The sequence below is a fragment of the Echiichthys vipera genome (genome assembly GCF_963691815.1).
Source record: "Echiichthys vipera genome assembly, chromosome: 21".
NCBI classification, from domain to species: Eukaryota; Metazoa; Chordata; class Actinopteri; order Perciformes; family Trachinidae; genus Echiichthys; species Echiichthys vipera.
In genome coordinates this window covers 778,899-797,974 of record NC_139846.1, presented here as the reverse complement: position 1 = coordinate 797,974, position 19,076 = coordinate 778,899, and the positions used below count along the sequence as shown (strand labels likewise).

At 42.3% G+C, this 19,076-nt stretch overlaps 1 protein-coding gene across 1 annotated transcript; it reads right to left on the bottom strand.

Moving 5' to 3' along the window:
- Positions 1-10,529: 10,529 nt before the first annotated feature.
- On the bottom strand, positions 10,530-17,806 carry LOC310963049 (diamine acetyltransferase 1-like). The gene is made up of 6 exons (XM_083935696.1): positions 17,576-17,806; positions 16,613-16,664; positions 16,399-16,479; positions 12,849-12,950; positions 12,717-12,757; positions 10,530-11,265 (listed from the first exon to the last, which is right to left on the bottom strand). The coding sequence occupies exons 1-6, from the start codon at positions 17,636-17,638 to the stop codon at positions 11,089-11,091; spliced, it is 516 nt and encodes a 171-aa protein (XP_083791822.1). The 5' UTR covers positions 17,639-17,806; the 3' UTR covers positions 10,530-11,088.
- Positions 17,807-19,076: the final 1,270 nt, after the last annotated feature.

Below are 19,076 nucleotides of genomic sequence, written 5' to 3'. Positions count from 1 at the left end.
CAAAAGCAGGTATCCATCCAAAAAGGATTTTGGACTTAACGAGGGAAGGGGGAGTGACCCCAAAGAGTGCACTCATAGCATTTGGCTTTATTTTCTGGGGAGTAGGAACCACAATGGAAATAAGCCCCTTGGGCTTTTTGGTGTTATCCTTTTGTCCTGATGCACTTTTGTATTCCTACCCCTCTGCATATGGCAATAAAGAATTTCAATCAATCAATTCTCCGCAACTTCCTCTGACAGGGTATTGAAAATCTCAGTCCAATAATTATGAAGAGATGGACACAGCCAGAGTGTATGAATTAAGTTTGTGGGAGATTGCGCACACCTATCACAAGTTGGAGTCGCACCATCATAGATCTTAGCCAGTCAAGCCTTAGTATAATAGGTACGGTGTACACCTTTGCAATGGATAAGACTGTATGCACCCATCTCAAAGTCTCTGCCCAGACTCTGAACATAAAATATGAATTTGATTATAGATATATGAGATAGAGCCTTTAAGAGTAGGGATTTCTTAGATTATTTAGAGAGACAGACTTCCACAGAGAGGAACATGTTAACAGGGTTCTTGCGGATCCTTAGAAAGACCTACAAGGCAATATCCATTTCCCTCTTTTTTTCCATACATACACGGCTCAGATGAACTGGACTGTGGCCCCCAACTGTTAGCATGTTGATGTACTCATCTACATGTACATCAACATGCTAACTAAATATTCAAATTCCTACAAATTTTCACTGTATTAATAATTAATACTTTGATAATAGATGCAGGATTTATCACCTTGTATTGTGCACTTTTGAAGATGCAACACAGAAGGTAATGGACAGCACCGTCGCTGTCATGACAGTACAATATGAAAAAAATATACTATACATTCAGAATTAGTGATTGGAAACAGATTCATTTTAATTCATGTTTTTACTGTACAGGAGCTATCCAAGGGCATTCATTCTGATATTCCACAGTGAAAAGTTCTGTAAGTTTGTGAGAAGATCCCGGAGGACATCTAGAATGCACCTGAATTGAACAATTGGAAACAGACAGTTTTATTTTGATATTTAATATAATATGGGCACTGCCGAGGTGCTGTTGAGCAAGGCACCGAACCCCCAACTGCTCAGGGCGCCAATCTATTTGGCAGCCCCTTCGCTCTGACATCTCTCCATTAATTGCATGTATAAATAGAATAGAATAGAATTACTTTAATGATCCCAGACTGGGAAATTATTTTGTTACAGCAGTAGTGGGTCAGCAAATAAAACACTTTGTACATAACATACATAGAATCCAATATATACATAGTGTATATATACAGTGCACAGTGTGCTATTAACAGTAAATAATATATACAACAAAACAAAATATGCAAAATATACTATAACAATAATATATACAACAAAAAAGTAGAGAGGCAAAAGTTCTCTGTCAGGCTTAGGTGAGAGAGTTATTATATAAAGTGATGGATTGTGGCAGGAAAGATTTAATGTATCTATTGCTACGACAGCAAAGCTGAAGCAGCCTTCTGGAGAAGGTGCTCCGCTGTCTGAAAAAAATGTTATCCATCTCTCCAACTCACACTTGTCAGTGTCCTCCTCTCCACCACAGTCTCCAGAGTGTCATGTTTGCAGCCAATCACAGAGCCAGCCTTCCTGATCAGTTTGTTGAGTCTGTTGGTGTCGCTGGCTCCAATGCTGCTTCCCCAACAAACCACAGCAAAGAAAAGTACACTGGCCACCACAGACTTCCAACAATCTCCAACATCTTGCTGCACACATTGATGGATCTCAGTTTCCTCAGGAAGTAAAGTCTGCTCATCCCCTTCTTGTAAACAGCTTCAGTGTTAGATCTCCAGTCCAGTCTGTGGTGCATGGTAACACCCAGGTCTTGTAATCCTCCACCGCCTCCATATCCTTTCCCAGAATGCACAGAGGTTGGAAAGCCGTCTTCCTCTTCTTCCTGAAATCTATCACCATCTCTGGTCTTGCTGATGTTCAGCCGCAGGTGATTCTGTCCAGTCCACTTCACAAAGTTGTCTACCAGTGCCCTGTACTATTCAATTCAATTCAATTTTATTTATAGTGCCAAATCATAACAGAAGTTATCTCAGGAAACTTTACAGACTAGGTAAAGACCACACTCTATGTTAAACAAAGACCCAACAATTCCCCCGTAGAGTACGGTGGCAACGAAAACTTTCCCTATTACAGGCAGGAACGTCAGACAGACCCAGCTCTGTGGAGGACGGCCATCTGTCTTGACCGGTTGGGGAGGAAGAAAAGGAGAGAGAAAAGATGGACAGAGAAAGACAAAGACAGACACAATGACAGAGACAGACACACTTACAGTAACTATAATAATATCTATAGTAATGTGAATATGACTTTTATGTTATGGCAGTTAATACAGCAGAATAGTAGAAACAAGCACAGCTAAGGTTATAGATTATAATATATAATATATTAGCAGGAAGCGTCATGCACGACCACGGCAGCAGGCACCACCACGATCAGCAGAGACCTGCGAGACGACAAAGCACAAACAACTCCGGGGAAGAAGCTGAATTAGTAACATGCATTGATGAGACATGAATGATACAAACAGAGAGGAGAGAAGCTCAGAGTATCTGGAAAAGTATTATCCCCTGGCAGACTAGGCCTATAGCAGCATAATTAAGCAGAACAAAATCAGCTTAAAAATAACAACATTGCTAAGTGCTCGTAAGCCCTAGCTGTAAGATTTATCAAAAAGGAAAGTTTTAAGTTTACTCTTAAATAAGGGGACAGTGTCTGTATTCCGAATAACACTTGGGAGTTGGTTCCACAGGAGAGGAGCTTGGTAGCTGAAGGCTCTGCCTCCCATTCTACTTTTGGAGACTCTAGGAACGACAAGTAGCCCTGCATTCTCAGAGCGCAGTGATCTAGTCGGGTAATACGGTACTATGAGCTCTTTAAGATACGACGGAGCCTGACCAATAAGAGCTTTGTAGGTAAGGAGAAGGATTTTAAATTCTATTCTAGATTTTACAGGTAGCCAGTGCAAAGAAGCTAATACAGGAGAAATATGTTCTCTTCGATTTGTTTTAGTTAGTACATGAGCTGCAGCATTTTGGACCAGCTGGAGACTCTTAACAGACTTATTGGAGCAGCCTGATAATGAGGAGTTGCAGTAGTCCAGCCTAGAAGTAACAAATGCATGGACTAGTTTTTCTGCATCTTTCTCAGACACAATGTTCCTAATTTTCGCAATATTACGCAGGTGAAAATATGCCATCCTTGTTGTAAATTTTATGTGAGAATCGAAGGACAAATCCTGATCAGAAATAACACCCAGATTCCTTACTGTGGTGCTGGAGCACAACACAACATCATCCAGATTAACCATGTCTTTAGCTATTGAGTTTCGGAGGCCTTTGGGGCCAAGTACAATGACTTCAGTTTTATCTGAGTTTAACATCAGAAAATTGCAGGTCATCCAGCTTTTTATTTCCTTAATGCACATTTGAAGTTTATCTAACTGATGGGTTTCTTCTGGTTTGATCGACAAATATAATTGTGTATCATCAGCATAACAATGAAAGTTTATGGAGTGCTTCCTTATAATATTTCCTAAGGGAAGCATATATAAGGTGAATAGAATCGGCCCAAGGACAGAACCCTGTGGGACTCCGTGACTGACTTTAGTGTGAATGGAGGATTTGTCATTAACATGTACAAACTGAGATATATCTGATAAATAAGACTTAAACCAGCTCAGTGTGGTTCCTTTAATGCCAATTAGATGCTCAAGTCTCTGTAGCAGGATGTGATGGTCAATGGTGTCGAAGGCCGCACTAAGATCTAGTAAGACAAGTACAGAGACAAGTCCTTTGTCTGAAGCTATAAGAAGGTCGTTAGTAATTTTTACCAGTGCTGTCTCAGTACTACTCCTCCTGTCCCTCACTTATACACCCAACAACAGCCAAGTCGTCAGAAAACTAAATAAATATGAATAAAGGTCCTGTTTGTGCATGTGCGTGTATTCTGGCCTGTGTGTGTGTGTAACCTGAATATTAACAGAGTGAAAAAATGTAATTTCCCCTTGCAGAGATTAATAAATGAATTCTTCTTCTTATTTTCATTATATATCCAAAGGTGTTTTATTCAAAATTTCCACAGTGAAAAGTTATGTGAATATCATGCAATTAATCTAATTTCAAGGGCTGCAGATTCGATGCCAGGATTGGGGGACACACAAAAGTGTTGTTTTTTTGCCCGTATGCAACTCATACCATGCCACCATTAATCACAACTTCATAGGTTCACCTTATCAGTCAAAAAGTACTAAACATGGAATCATTTACTCTTCTTACCTTTGTTGTTTATTTTTCCTAAACAGCCAACTGAGCATATTACTGCTTACTGAACTGTTATATTAGTAAATCATAATTTTACTGAACTGTTATATTAGTAAATCATAATTTTACTGAACTGTTATATTAGTAAATCATAATTTATTTTACTGTTATATTAGTAAATCATCATTTTACTTAACTCATATTAGTAAATCATTTATTTAACTGTTATATTAGTAAATCATCATTTTACTTAACTGTTATATTAGTAAATCATTTTACTTCATTGTTCCATACTCCATCTCCTCTCTGCAGGTAAGAGTTTTATACTATAGAGTGAGCGCAACCAGATGTAAAATTCAGTCGCACACTCTCAAATGTTGGCCGCCCTGCTTATTTATTCTTGTATTATAACATATTATAATATGTTAATTCCCCTTTGAAGTGTTTTAAATTTTCCTTAAATTGTTTGTTTTTTTCTAATTTTGTTGTTAACAATACAATAATACTAAAGGCCATTCAACAAAATGAAACAAGAGTTTTGAAACTGCTGTTCACATTTATGTTCTGGAAATGTGTGAAAATGAGCTCATATTACATTAGATAGTGCCTCATTTGCATATTTAAATATCCCATTTCAGAAAACTTGTAATACATAAAATAATAATGTTAATGTCAGTAATGAACTGGGGAAGTTTCATGGTGATATCTATCTATCTATCTATTTTTATGGAAGTGTGCCTGTATCTGGACTCTAGCCTAAAATGACAGAGGATTATCTCCACGATGTTATTACCCCGCAAAATCGGTTAATCCCGACCTCTGCGGCCTTAAGGTATCTGTAAAACAAGAGTGTGTTAAACAAACAGGCTGGGGGCTGTTTGTTCTACGGACTGATCATGTGTGCAGAGGTCATGTCCTACAGCACTTCCTCATACAGATATCACGGATGAATGTGAGTGCTGCTCTAATGAATATCCCTCTTTTCCGTTCGAAACACTTGAATGCTGATTAAAAGCTTTTTAAAAAGCATGTGACGACCAACTAACCTCTAAAAACAACCACCTCAGCTTTTTGAAAAATGTTAACGTATTTATGTCAAGGGGAACCGTCTGGAAAACCCACACACTGGAGTCGACAGAGAACACAAAGTTCCTCAAATCTTCTTTAACACTTTGTGAAATCACACTTGTTCTCACCAAGTACTGCACGTGAGCGATGGGCACAGCATCTGGAGGCTTTCTTTGTGAAAGGCGCGTTCAGGAACAACACACTGTTTCTGTCATATATATAGTTTATAGATAAAACTAATGTTGCCACAGTAACGTTAACATTCTAACACACAGCAGTTAATGTCTTGTTGCCTTGGTTACAAATATGCTTTTCTTATGCCGGTCTGTTTTGATGTTAGTGCTGTCTTTAAAGTGAATATAAACAAATCAAGCCAACCCTCAATCATTTTACATGGTGTCAGAAGTAAGTTCAACGAAGGAGCAACAGATAAATTAAGACAGACGGCAAGAAGAAAAGAAATGGCTAAGTTTAACCCTCACAAAAACTTTACGTTTGACAAGCCGACAGAGAGGTTCAGGGAGCTGCTACCTGCCACAACTGTCACAGGCAGGTCAGTGAATGAGGTCACAGAGACTAAGAGAGATGAGCAGACCTCTTATTTTCTGGGTTCAGTGTGTGATGCTAATGAGAAAAGGGATCAGTGGACTGTGCAACTACGAGTTGATTCCTCTCCAGTAGAATTTAAGATTGACACGGGAGATGATGTCACAGTCCTAAGTGAGGACACGTTTCACACACTCACCCCTGAGAGAACACTGGAGCCACCTGACATTCCTCTGGACAGCCCAGGAGGTGAGCTGCTGTGTCTGGGCCACTTTAATGCAACAGACAGTCACAAGAAAGATTATCATTTCACAGCCTACGTAGTATGTGGACGTAGAGTCAGCAATCTCCTCAGCCGACTCTGTCAGTAAGGATGAACCTGGTGAGGCGAGTAGATGAGCTAAAATGCATCACCAGCCATCTAACCCACAGTAAGCATGGTACTCTAAAATCTGAACCAGTCCAAATCCAGTTAAGAGATGATACTGTACCATATGTTGTGCACACTGCACGCTGTTTGCCCTTTCCCATGTTACAGAAGGTGGAAGTGGAAATACAGAGGATGGAGAAGGATGGTGTCATCGAGCGGTGACACAACCTAATGAATGGTGTGGAGAAGAAGAACACAGGCACAGCCCAAAATCTGCGTTGACCTGACAAAACTAAATGAGTCAGTCAAAAGAGAATGCTACATCCCACCAACCTCAGACGAGATAACAGCCAGGCTGAGCGGTGCAACTGTGTTTTCTTCCCTTGATGCTGCCAGTGAATTCTGGCAGATCCCTGTGCATCCAGACAGCTGCAAACTGACAACATTCATAACACCATTTGGCAGATACTGTTTCAAAAGATTACCTTTCAGAATAACAAGTGCACCAGAAATCTTCCAGTGAAAGATTCTGGAGACTCTAGAACAGGGGTGTCAAACTCAGGCCCGTGGGCCAAATCTGGCCCGCGGTGTAATTATATTTGGCCCGCAAGATCATATCAAGGTTTTACAAGAGCTGGCCCGCGAGTATAAAGCACATACACGTCTACTTTTCTGTTAACAAACATGAGCATCCATAGTACCAGTCTCTTCAGACAAACTTAATCCATCCCTCCCCAAAAACGACCAGAAGAAAGATGGAAAACAGGAGCTTTCAGCACAGGTGGGAGACAGATTATCTGTTTCTGAAGGTAAAGAGCTGTTTGTCTCGTCTGCAGAGCCACCGTGGCTGTAACCAAAGAATCAAACATAAGAAACACCACGACAAGAACAAGGACATGCACTGAAAAGGTTCCACATTACACATCTGGAGAGAAGGGAAAACATGCACATTTGCAGTTTTTTTAATTTATTTTTTTTATAGATATTGAGTTTGGCCCAGTTTTTAAATTTGGCCCACTGTGAATAAGAGTTTGACACCGCTGCTCTAGAAGGACTGGAAGGCGTGGCAGTCTTCATGGATGACATCCTAATCTATGGGACCTCGATGGAGCAACATAATGCTTGACTCGAGAAGGTGCTGCAGCGTGTTGAGTTGGCAGGGTTGAAACTCAAGGAGAATTGCTCCCTCAGGCAGAGCTACACTTCCTGGGTCATCTCATCGACCAGTCAGGGGTCAGACCTGACCCTGACAAAGTGGAAGCCATAGACCAGCTGTCCTCGCCTGAAAATGTGCAGGAGCTAAAAAGAGTCCTTGGCATGGTGAATTACCTGGGGAGGTTTGTCCCAGCCCTTGCACTGGTGGAACAGCCGTTGCATGAGCTGCTTAAGAACATCTGGACCTGGGGATACTCGCAGCAGTCGTCTTTTGAGGACATTAAAAGAATGCTGACTAAAGCACCTCCTTTTATGATGCCACAAGGCCTACAGCTGTATCTGCAGACGGCAGTAGTTACGGACTAGGAGCTGTGCTGCTTCAGCTCCACGGAGAAGAGTGGAAGCCAGTAGCCTACTGCTCCAGGCGTCTCTCAGAAGCTGAAACACTCTATGCCAAGATGGAGAAGGAGTGTTTAGCTGGCATGTGGGCTTGTGAAAAGTCTGATAAGTATCTGTGTGGCCTAGATGAATTCAGGCTTGAGACTAAACATAAGCCAGTGGTGCCGCTCATCAACAGCCAGAGCCTCGATAATGTTCCTTTGATATGTCAGCGTCTCCTAATGCGGCTTATGAGGTACAAACCAGTTGCTGTATATGTGCCAGGAAAAACTCTCCATGTCACTGATGCCGTGTCCCAAAGCCCACAAACTTACACAAAAGAAGAGATTGACACACACAGCGAGGTGGAGTGTTATGTAGCTTCATTGGTACAAGGCATCCCAGCATCTCCAAGCAGGATGGAAAGCTTCAAAATGGCCACTGCAGCTTACAGCGAGCTGCAGTCTGTTATCAGATCATAAGAAGCAGATAGCCAGAATACAGTGGAAATGTACCACCAAACAGCAGAGCATACATGAAGGTGAAAAATAAGCTATCGAAGGCTGATGGTTTGCTCCTACATGGAAGCAGAGTCGTCATTCCACTGTCACAGAGAGCTGACATCCAACAGAAAATACATGATGGACATCAGGGGCTATCAAAGTGTAGAGACAGAGCGAAATCTTGGGTTTGGTGGCCAGGACTTTCTACAGAACTCAAGAACACAGTGATGTCAAGCCACTCATGCCAAGAGCAAAAGTGGGCCCACCAAAAAGAGCCACTCATCTCTACACCTCTGCCTGAGCATCCATGGAAAAGAATAGCTCTTGACCTCTGTAAGCACAACCAAAACAACTAACTAGTAATATCAGATTATTACTTGCAGTTCCTCGTGGTGCTGCATCTGTCATCCATTACAAGTGCTCAAGTCATTCAGAGACTTAAAGCAATCTTTGCAAGGTTTGGGATCCCAGATGAGGTGGTGAGTGACAATGGTTCTCAATTCTCCAGCGCAGAATTCCAGGAGCTGGCAAGACAGCTTGACTTCAAGCACATCACGTCTAGTCCTCACCATCCTCGAGGAAATGGTCAGAGAGCAGTACAGACTGGGAAGAGAATCCTCCGACAAGACCCAGTAATAGCCCTCATGTGCTACAGATTAGCTCCCTGTGCCACCACAGGAGTCAGTCCAGCAGAGCTATTAATGGGAAGAAAGATCAGAACAACACTCCCCACATTAGAGAAAAATCTTCAACCTAAATGGCCCAACAGAAAGACTGTTAAACAGAAAGATGCTGGTGAGAATGCAAAACAAGCTTTCTACTATAATCAGACATGGAGCCAGAGCTCTTCCACCACTACGACCTGGAGACACAGTCCTCACCAAGTTGGATCAGGAAAAGGCCTGGGTGACCCCAGCGGTCGTTTCAAAAGAGTGTGTGACTCATCAACACACCACAGGGAGCAGTTTTAAGGGTGAACTGCCGCCATCTCCGGGCAGATCTGTCTTCACAGCCTGCCCAAGACACCCTAAATTCATCAGCTGAGAGTACAGGAGTCATTTCCCAGCCAGCAACTGTTTCTTCTAGTCCGAAGGAAGTCACAAGCCTCATACACACACCCCTGCACAGACATTAGGACAATATGGACCCAGAGCTGGACAACTGTGCGGACCAGTCAACAGGCTTGTCCAGTAGACAGACACTGATGTGTCGACCATACAGCCTTTGGGGGGATTGGGGAAAAGAAGGACTTCATTTCTTCAATAACTTAAAAGGGGGAGATGTCATATATAGTTTATATATGAAACTAATGTTGCCACAGCAACTGTAACATTGTATTGCAGAGCAGTTAATGTCTTGTTTCCTTGGTTAGGGAAGACGTTTTTCTTATGCCGGTTTGTTTAGATGTTTGTGCTGTCATTAAAGTAAATATAAACGGATCAAGCCAATCCTCGATCATTTTACAGTTTCTGTGTTTTACCGTTTCAATGTCTGGGGACTTCAAACTGAGTCTCCATTAGTTTCACAGCATCAAATTATACAACTTTCAATTCTTCATTTCATTGAAGTTCAGTTTGTTTTCAGCCTCTGTGAGTAGATGTGAAACTACACGCTGCTCATAATTATGAGGCAGGGAAGTCCTCATTCTTTTGTTAATATTTGTTAAAGGGAAATACTGCATTCTTTCACTTTATTTTACTTCTAAAAAGGTGGTGTTTTGGTGGAAATGCAGAATGAGTCCTATGAGTCCCGGAAATAACTCTTCCTTTGACGGGTTTTTGGGTAAATGGCTGAAATCACATCTGTATTTAAGACAAGCTCCAGAGAGTTCAACGTTTTGTTCTACGAGTAAATCCACCACACACTTTGAAGCTTGTATGACTCTTCAAAAATAAATTAAAATAGGAAAGTGGCTAGATGAGACTCCAAACACCGTACAAAAGAAATCCTTTGGAAGCAAAAATATCACCCCCCCCACAAAAAATGTGGTTCATTTGTTAAGATTATCTTGTAGAACAAAATGTGAAAGTATCATAAGCTTTTGTTTTCTGCGATGAACCAAAATCCAGAGGGAAAATCGTAAACGTAGTGTTTACATCTGTCCGAGACCTGGTGGAAACACAGCTATATACAGGGTGTCCCGAAAAATGTATGCACACTTTAAATAATTAAGTAGGTGTTTATTAATTTTCAACAAGTCATTTACAGACATCCTTTTCTTGTTTCAGTCAGACTGTTCTCAAACTGACGTCAGCCTGCTCCAGACACCGCTGACAACGCCAAAAAATGGAATCGCACACGTCACCAGTCAGGAAAGGAAAGGATGAGACCACTTGCACACGTGATAAGATTTGTTTATTTACTGCACATCAAATGCACCAAAACTACCAGATAATGAAAGATTAAACCAAACACAAATGATTCAGAGTGACATATTATCATCAGACACACAACTTATTAAGATGATGAACTACAAACATCACTGTGATTACACACACTTCCCCTTTTTTAAACAGTTGAACCTCGTCTGACTGGAGAGACGACGCAGAGAGGCCAACCAATCCCTGAGCCGGCTGCTGCCGCGCCACCACCATGTTACTCTTGAGAGCTACGGCGGCGACGAGATCGGATTCAATAACATGACTCGTCACAAAAGAGCAGCCAGACTCTTCATCTCAGGTCAGACTCCCATGTCTTCTCACCTCGTCCCCCGACGTGCGCTGGATCTCCATCATTCCTCCGCTGGAGTGCCCATCTTGACGAGGCTGGGTTTGTCGAATCTGAAGAGCCTCCAGCCCTCCTCCTGAGAGAGGTCCTCGGCGCCGCGCCGCTTGTAGAACTGGACGGACGGCTCATTGTTCTCTGCGACGACAAACATCATGCCGGTGCAGCGTGTCTTCATCGCCAGCTGGAGGAGAGCGAGACACAGGAGTTCAAGTTGAGGGAAGCTCCAAAAACACTACATCCTACATTTCCCATAATGCCACCTTAGATTTTTAATGCCCTGCAGCTTTCAAACTCCACATCTCCAGTTGATAAAGAAAGCTTTCTGTAAAAGAAGTGCAACACCAACACTTGACAACTTGGTTTCCTCCACTAAAATAAAGTCTTTGAAAGCAAAATGAAAAAAACAAAAACCGCTGAAAGATTGTGATTATTCTCGTTTGACTGATGATCTTTCATTGATTCAGCAAAAAACAAAAGCACAGTAGTGTTGTAGAACAGATTTATGGCTTTGATCAAATTAATATTCTGATTATTACGTCTCAGTTACTGAGCAAATTAAAATACAAGACTAGAACTTTGAATAAGAAAAACGTATTTTACATCCATATCTCAACTGTCAAAAATGTGCTTTAAAGTGCAATTCCTGCGCAAAGTGAGCTTGTGGTCTTTTTCTGCATTTACATACATCAAATAAGCCATGGAGAGTTTTTTTTCTTGAGAAACTATTAACGGAGAAATGCCAAACTTTCACAGTTTCACCAAACTTCATTTGTTAAATATAAAGAAAGAAATAAAGGGTTGCACTATCCTCATAAAAGAGAAATGGATAAAGTGCAAAATTAGCTTTCCCTTTTTGGAAATAAAAAAGTGCCCCACTGCCTCTAGGGAGGGGAAAAAATGTTGAACATCCCTGAATAAAACAAATTTGCAAAACCATAAATATTTGCATATAAAAATAAATTCATACATGAGGTCCTTGTGTAATGTCTTTCAGCGTTTTTTTTCTTAAAAGTTCTTTGCATGAATACATGTCTACGGCATCTGTCTTGAGCGAATGAAAAGTGGGGGGGACGGGAGCCGAGAGAGAGCAGTAGATGCCAGTTTTACCCAAGTTAAAGAAAACATTTATTTTAATTTTTTAACATTATCCAAACAAATTCCAAAACTTATTTTTAGGTTCATAAACTACGCAGTGGTTGTGTACCCTAATTCACAAATATGTTGGATATTACTATAGACATTCCTGTAATCTTACTTGCAACGTTTGCTCATATTTTCCACGGCAATGTTCGGCTCGCCTTGCTATTTTTTTGCTTTTAAAAAGTATTAGACAGTATCATACTTGATGCTTGTTTTTAGTACTAAATCGTCAGAGGATACGGGGGAGCTGAAACATTGCAGACGCACGCTGCAAAGCACCAACTGGTCCGAGACTCATGAGCGTCTGAAACAAGGTTTGTCTCTAGATCACGATCCCTTCCATGTCCTCCGCTGTTCCTGTGTTTGTGGGGCGTTCTTCTAGACTACACGTTTGTGTTGTGTTGAACATAATGTCATAGCAGGATCATTAACATTGTAAAATCATTCATTCTGTTCTGACAGTAAGAGTTTCAGTTAAGTAAACACACTCACATCACTGAGGTGGCGCAGGAGCCCTGAACCGATGCCCAGTCCTGAGGAGAAAAGAAAGAGCTCATTATTAATAAAGAAGCAGCTGAGCAACTTTATTGATTAATGTGGACACTACTAGATGTGTTTGTTTACCTCTGTACTCGTCCATCACGTAGAACTCCTCCAGGTACAGCTGTTTGCCAACCCAGGGGTCATAGGTGAAGTAGTACATGACAAAACCCACCACCTTCGGCTCTACAGGGACACAACCATGAAATTAATATGTTATTTCACTTCCATGCCTGTATTTATCCTGCACACACACACACACTATAGCTGCCTCTGATCACCTTTGTTTACTCCAAGGCTTCAGAGTTGCATTAAATCTTGTCTCCTCATTCTGGGAGATGAGCTCATTATAGAAACGTCTGTTTCACACACATCTCATCTCATCTTCATCCACTTATCCGGGGTCGGGTCGCGGGGGCAGCAGCTTTAGCAGGGGACCACAAACTTCCCTTTCCCGGGCCACATTAACCAGCTCTAACTGGGGGATCCCGAGGCGTTCCCAGGCCAGTGTGGAGATATAATCTCTCCACCTAGTCCTGGGTCTTCCCCGAGGCCTCCTCCCAGCTGGACGTGCCTGGAACACATCCCTAGGGAGGCGCCCAGGGGCATCCTTACTAGATGCCCGAACCACCTCAACTGGCTCCTTTCAACGCAAAGGAGCAGCGGCTCTACTCTGAGTTCCTCACGGATGGCTGAACTCATCACCCTATCTCTGAGGGAGACTCCAGCCAACCTCATGAGAAAACCCATTTCGGCCGCTTGTACCCGCGACCTCGTTCTTTCGGTCATGACCCAGCTTTCATGACCATAGGTGAGGGAAGGAACGAAGATTGACCGGTAGATCGAGAGCTTTCCGTTCCGACTCAGCTCTCTTTTCGTCACAACGGTGCGGTAGAGCGACTGCAACACCGCCCCCGCTGCTCCAATTCTCCGGCCAAACTCACGCTCCATCGTCCCCTCACTCGTGAACATGATCCTGAGGTACTTGAACTCCTTCACATGGGGTAAGGACTCATTCCCTACCTGGAGTAAGCAATCCACCGGTTTCCTGCTGAGAGCCATGGCCTCAGATTCCCAGCCGTTTAACACTCGGCTGCGAACCGATCCAGTGAGTGCTGAAGGTCACTGACCGACGATGCCATCAGGACCACATCATCTGCGAAAAGCAGAGACGAGATCCTCAGCCCACCGAACTGCAACCCCTCCCCACAACGACTACGCCTTGATATCCTGTCCATGAAAATCACGAACAGGATTGGTGACAAAGCGCACCCCTGGCGGAGGCCAACCCCCACTGGGAACGAATCCGACTTACTGCAGAGGATCCGGACACAGCTCTCACTTTGGGTGTACAGAGATTAGATGGCCCACAGAAGTGACCCCCTCACCCTATACTCCCGCAGCACCTCCCACAGTATCTCCCGAGGGACCCGGTCATATGCCTTCTCCAGATCCACAAAACACATGTAGACTGGTTGAGCATACTCCCAGGCCCCCTCCAGGATCCTTGCGATAATGAAGAGCTGGTCAGTTGTTCCACGTCCAGGACGGAATCCACATTGTTCCTCTTCAATCTGAGGTTCAATTATAGGACGAACCCTCCTTTCCAGCACCTTGGAGTAGACTTTACCAGGGAGGCTGAGTAGTGTGATACCCCTGTAATTGGCACACACCCTCTGGTCCCCCTTTAAAAAAAGAGGAACCACCACCCCGGTCTGCCACTCCCTTGGCACTGTCCCAGACTTCCACCCAATGTTGAAGAGGCGTGTAAACCAAGACAGCCCCTCCAAACCCAAAGCTTTCAGCATTTCTGGACGAATCTCATCAACCCCTGGGGCTTTGCCACTGTGGAATTGTTTGACTACCTCAGTGACTTCCGCCAGGGATATTGACAATCATTCCCCGTCAGCCTCCAGCTCTGCCTCTACAAAAGAGGGCGTGTTAGTCAGATTAAGGAGTTCCTCAAAGTGCTCCTTCCACCGCCCGACTACCTCATCGGCTGAGGTCACCAGCGTCCCGTCCTTTTCCCCACACCTGCTGCTTTGCCTCTGACACAGCAGAGGCTGCAGCCCTTCTGGCCTGTCGGTACCTTGCAACTGCCTCCGGAGTCATCTGGGATAGCCTATCCCGGAAAGCCTCCTTCTTCGGTCGGACAGCTTCCCTGACCACCGTTGTCCACCACGGTGTTCGAGGGTTACCGCCCCTTGAGGCAGCTAAGACCTTGAGGCCACAGCTCACCGCTGCAGCTTCAGCAATGGAAGCTTTGATTATTGCCCACTCTGGTTCAATGCCCCCAACCTCCACAGGGATGCCAGAAAAGCTCCGCCGGAGGTGTGAGTTGAAGATCTCTCGGACAGGAGCCTCCACCAGACGTTCCCAGGTCACCCGCACTACTCGTTTGGGTTTACCTGGTCTGTCCAGAATCTTCCTCCATCCTCTGATCCAACTCATCACCAGATGGTGATCAGTTGACAGCTCTGCCCCTCTCTTCACTCGAGTGTCCAAAACATACGGCCTCAGATCAGATGATACGATCACAAAAATCGATCATCGACCTTTGGCCTAGGGTGCTCTGGTACCACGTACACTTATGAGCATCCTTATGTTCGAACATGGTGTTAGTTATAGATAATCCGTGACTAGCACAGAAGTCTAATAACTGACGACCACTCGGATTTAGATCAAGGAGGCCGTTATATATATATATCTATATATCTATATATATATATAAAATATTTCAGAGCTTTTGACTTTTTGTATTATACATTTTATCTTATCCCCATCCTCTTCTGCAGCTTCTGCGTTTGAATTCTCCCACTGGGCAAATTCTTGTCATTTCTGAGAATGTTTTGTGCAAATTTCAGATTTTGTTCACGGTAGAAATGTTCTTATATACACACACACACTCAAAAAACAACAACTTCTTGGCCATGTTTTGTCAACAACTGCAGGCTGTTAGCACAGTGAGCCAAGTTAACAAATACTCATTTGACTTTTAACAAATATTAAAATAGATTTTCTGATGCAGTGTGAAGCTGTACGTCATGTTCCTGAATTAAACCAGCTGTGTGCATTACATCGGAGTCTGCAGAAACAGATGCAGTTGAGCATATCACTCTTTAAAACACACCTCGGTTGTGAGGATATCTGTGGTTACTTTACAAAAACAGGAAGCACATGCTGTATAGCTTTTCGGTTAACGCTGTAGGTCTGTGCAGACGGTGGAAGCACACCAACATGAGCTCAGACTCTGGAATGGCATTCTGGGAGATGAGCTCATTATAGAAACGTCTGTTTCACTTTGTGAAGATGTGAATGTCCAAAACACAAAGTGCAGACAAAAGACACCCAAAAAAAGCACAACAACATTCATATCCGTCAAAAATCCCCAAAAAAATCAATCGATCAGTGTCACGTAACCCATTTAAGTTTGAACCCTTGACCCTGAACCTTGAGGTTGAGTCGAGCCATGTTGTTGTTCGAACATTTGCCTTCCTGTTTGTTTTGTTTTTAACACCTGTAAAGTAAGTTCTTTATGCAGCAGTCATGCACTGTGCTCAAGCCAAATTTCCCCACAGGGACAATAAAGTTTAACTTGATCCCTGAGGGAGGTTGGGGCGTGGTGGTCTCTCACCATCACTGCTGTTCTCTCCTTGGATTTCAGCGATGATGCAATGGTAAAACGGGGTGTCACCAAATCCATCCTCAAGGAGTTCTGCAATGAAATCAAATCATTCAGCACAAGAAGAAGAACCACAGTAACTTGTGTGTGTGTGTGTGTGTGTGTATATATATATATATATATATATATATAAAAATGTGTACAAATATGATGGATAGAAACTGACGTTTTTCAGTCAGTGTCACCTGGTGCTCCATCTCTTCGTACTTTGCAAGTTCCTGAAACAAGAAAACAAATTTCTTCTCTTGCGTACTGGGGAGTTCTTTTTTTAAATGAAGTTCAAAAACATCCGATACTGATAAATAGGCAAACATTCATTTTAAAAGAACCATACTAATAACATCATTTTAAACTGAAAAGATGTGTTTTTGTTGACTGTTGGTCCAACAGAATAATGGATTTAAGTCCATTCTTGGGTGTTGTGGTATTTTTGATATTTTACAGACTATATTCCTCAAAACAATTACGAAAATACTCACTAGTTGATTTATTCATGTCAGGTCAGTAGTTATACAACTGTAACAAGCTTTACCAGCTTTGACCTTGATAAGCACATAAACTGAAGGTAAGACTGGCCCTATTTAGAGAGAGTCAGACCGGATGTGAGTCGTCTGGTGGTAAACAAAGGCCACCGTCACTAATCTCACACTCCCAGCATCCACCGGACATTTTCCACCGGTGACTTTGTCACAATTACACGGTTGATTCATCGTTTTTTTAAGGCGTCGTCTGACTTTAAATATCGTCGTTACAATAGAGTTCATGGGCAGGTAAACCTGACTAACTAGATGGTAACCCAATATTTGCTAAAGTCTCGCGAGTTTTGTAAGATTAGATGCTTAGGGTTAGGCATTAACCTCAAATGTGTTTAATGTTAGGCATTTAAATCAAATGGTTATAATAAGACGATTAATTTTCGGCATAAAAACCAAGTGGTTATGGTTAAATAGGTGATCGGGAATAAAGCCTCGCGATAGTTTTGCAAATATATGGCTACCATGTAAACATTTAGCTAGTTGAAACCGGGGGCGACCCGACCGTTAAATAACACAATTTAAGGACATTTCTGGTTCAATTCAATTCAATTTTATTTATAGTGCCATTCCTTTCTGGTGTGTTATGGTCCTACCTTTACCAGTCGTAATATATCAGGCACGTCTCTGGGCTCGGCTTTTCGTAATTTGTAACCCATTTTCTTCTTTTACTCTTTTTTCCTCTCGTTAGAAGTCCTCTGTATGTGAAGTGAAAGATTAGGAGTTTCTTCATTCGTTTCAGAGTGGCCTTTCCCCCGCAGTCAGCCTCTGGTCCGGACGCGTTAGTCGACAGAAGCTCATCCAGAGAACTATCACCCTAGGCTGGGTCGCTGCCGTTCAACTGTCTCCTTTGTTTACATCGCGCTCTTTATACCCGGCTCGCGCTGGAATGCGGTTGGTCAGTTCCACAGCTCTCAGATTTCTGACCAATCAGCGTCACGCCATGGCCTTTTCCCAGCCAATCAGGACACAAGGAATGCTCACGTGACGCATTCTGCCTTGAGATGTTTTGATGGCCAAGGAAGGAAAGATACTTTGTGTACTTAAAGTAACGCTAAATAGGCTAAAATCAGTGTACATCTTTTTATAACGTTAGGATAACTGGTGGATACTAGAAATTATATATGTACATATATGTAGTATTTATTTTTTTATAAATATACCATAAATAATTAAATACTACTAATCATGGAGATGGGGTGGGATTAATATGTAATACTTCAATTCAATTCAATTCAATTTTATTTATAGTGCCAAATCATAACAAAAGTCCTCTCAGGACACCTTACAAACAAGGTCAAGACCACACCCTATGACTTATTTATGATTTACATAGACCCAACAATTCCCCCATAGGGTACGGTGGCAACGAAAACCTTCCCAATTACAGGCAGGAACTTCAGACAGATCCAGCTCTGTGGAAGACGGCCATCTGTCTTGACTGGTTGGGGCGGAAGAAAAGGAGCGAGAAAGAGAGAAAAGACGGACAGATGGATAGAAAGACAAAGACAGACACAAAGACAGAGACAGACACACTTCCAGTAACTATAATAATATCTATAGTAATGTGAATATGACTTATATGTTATGGCAGTTAATACAGCAGAATAGTAAAAACAAGCACATCTAAGGTTATAGATTCTAATAGTACCAGGAAGCCTCATGCAGGACCACGGCAGCAGGCACCACCACGATCAGCAGAGACCTGCGAGACGACAAAGCACAAACAACTCCGGGGAAGAAGTTGAATTAGTAACATGCATTGATGAGACATAAATGATACAGACATAGAGGAGAGAAGTATTATCCCCCTTCGAATATGTGAATTTTATTTTTTGCTGGAATTATTCTTGTATGTGTTTTTCTATTTGTTATGTTTTTTGTATGCATCTTACGGTAAAATTATTTTGCTTCATGATTTTTACTATTTTTATTTTTTTATTTTTTTTATTTGCATATTTAAAATAAACATTTCAATTAATCAATTAATCAAAGTAGAAATATTTATACCACAGTTTAAGAATACTCTATTACAAGTAAAAGTCCTGCGTTCTAAAACGGTGATGGAATGTAACTTAGTAGCTATATTTGCTCCTA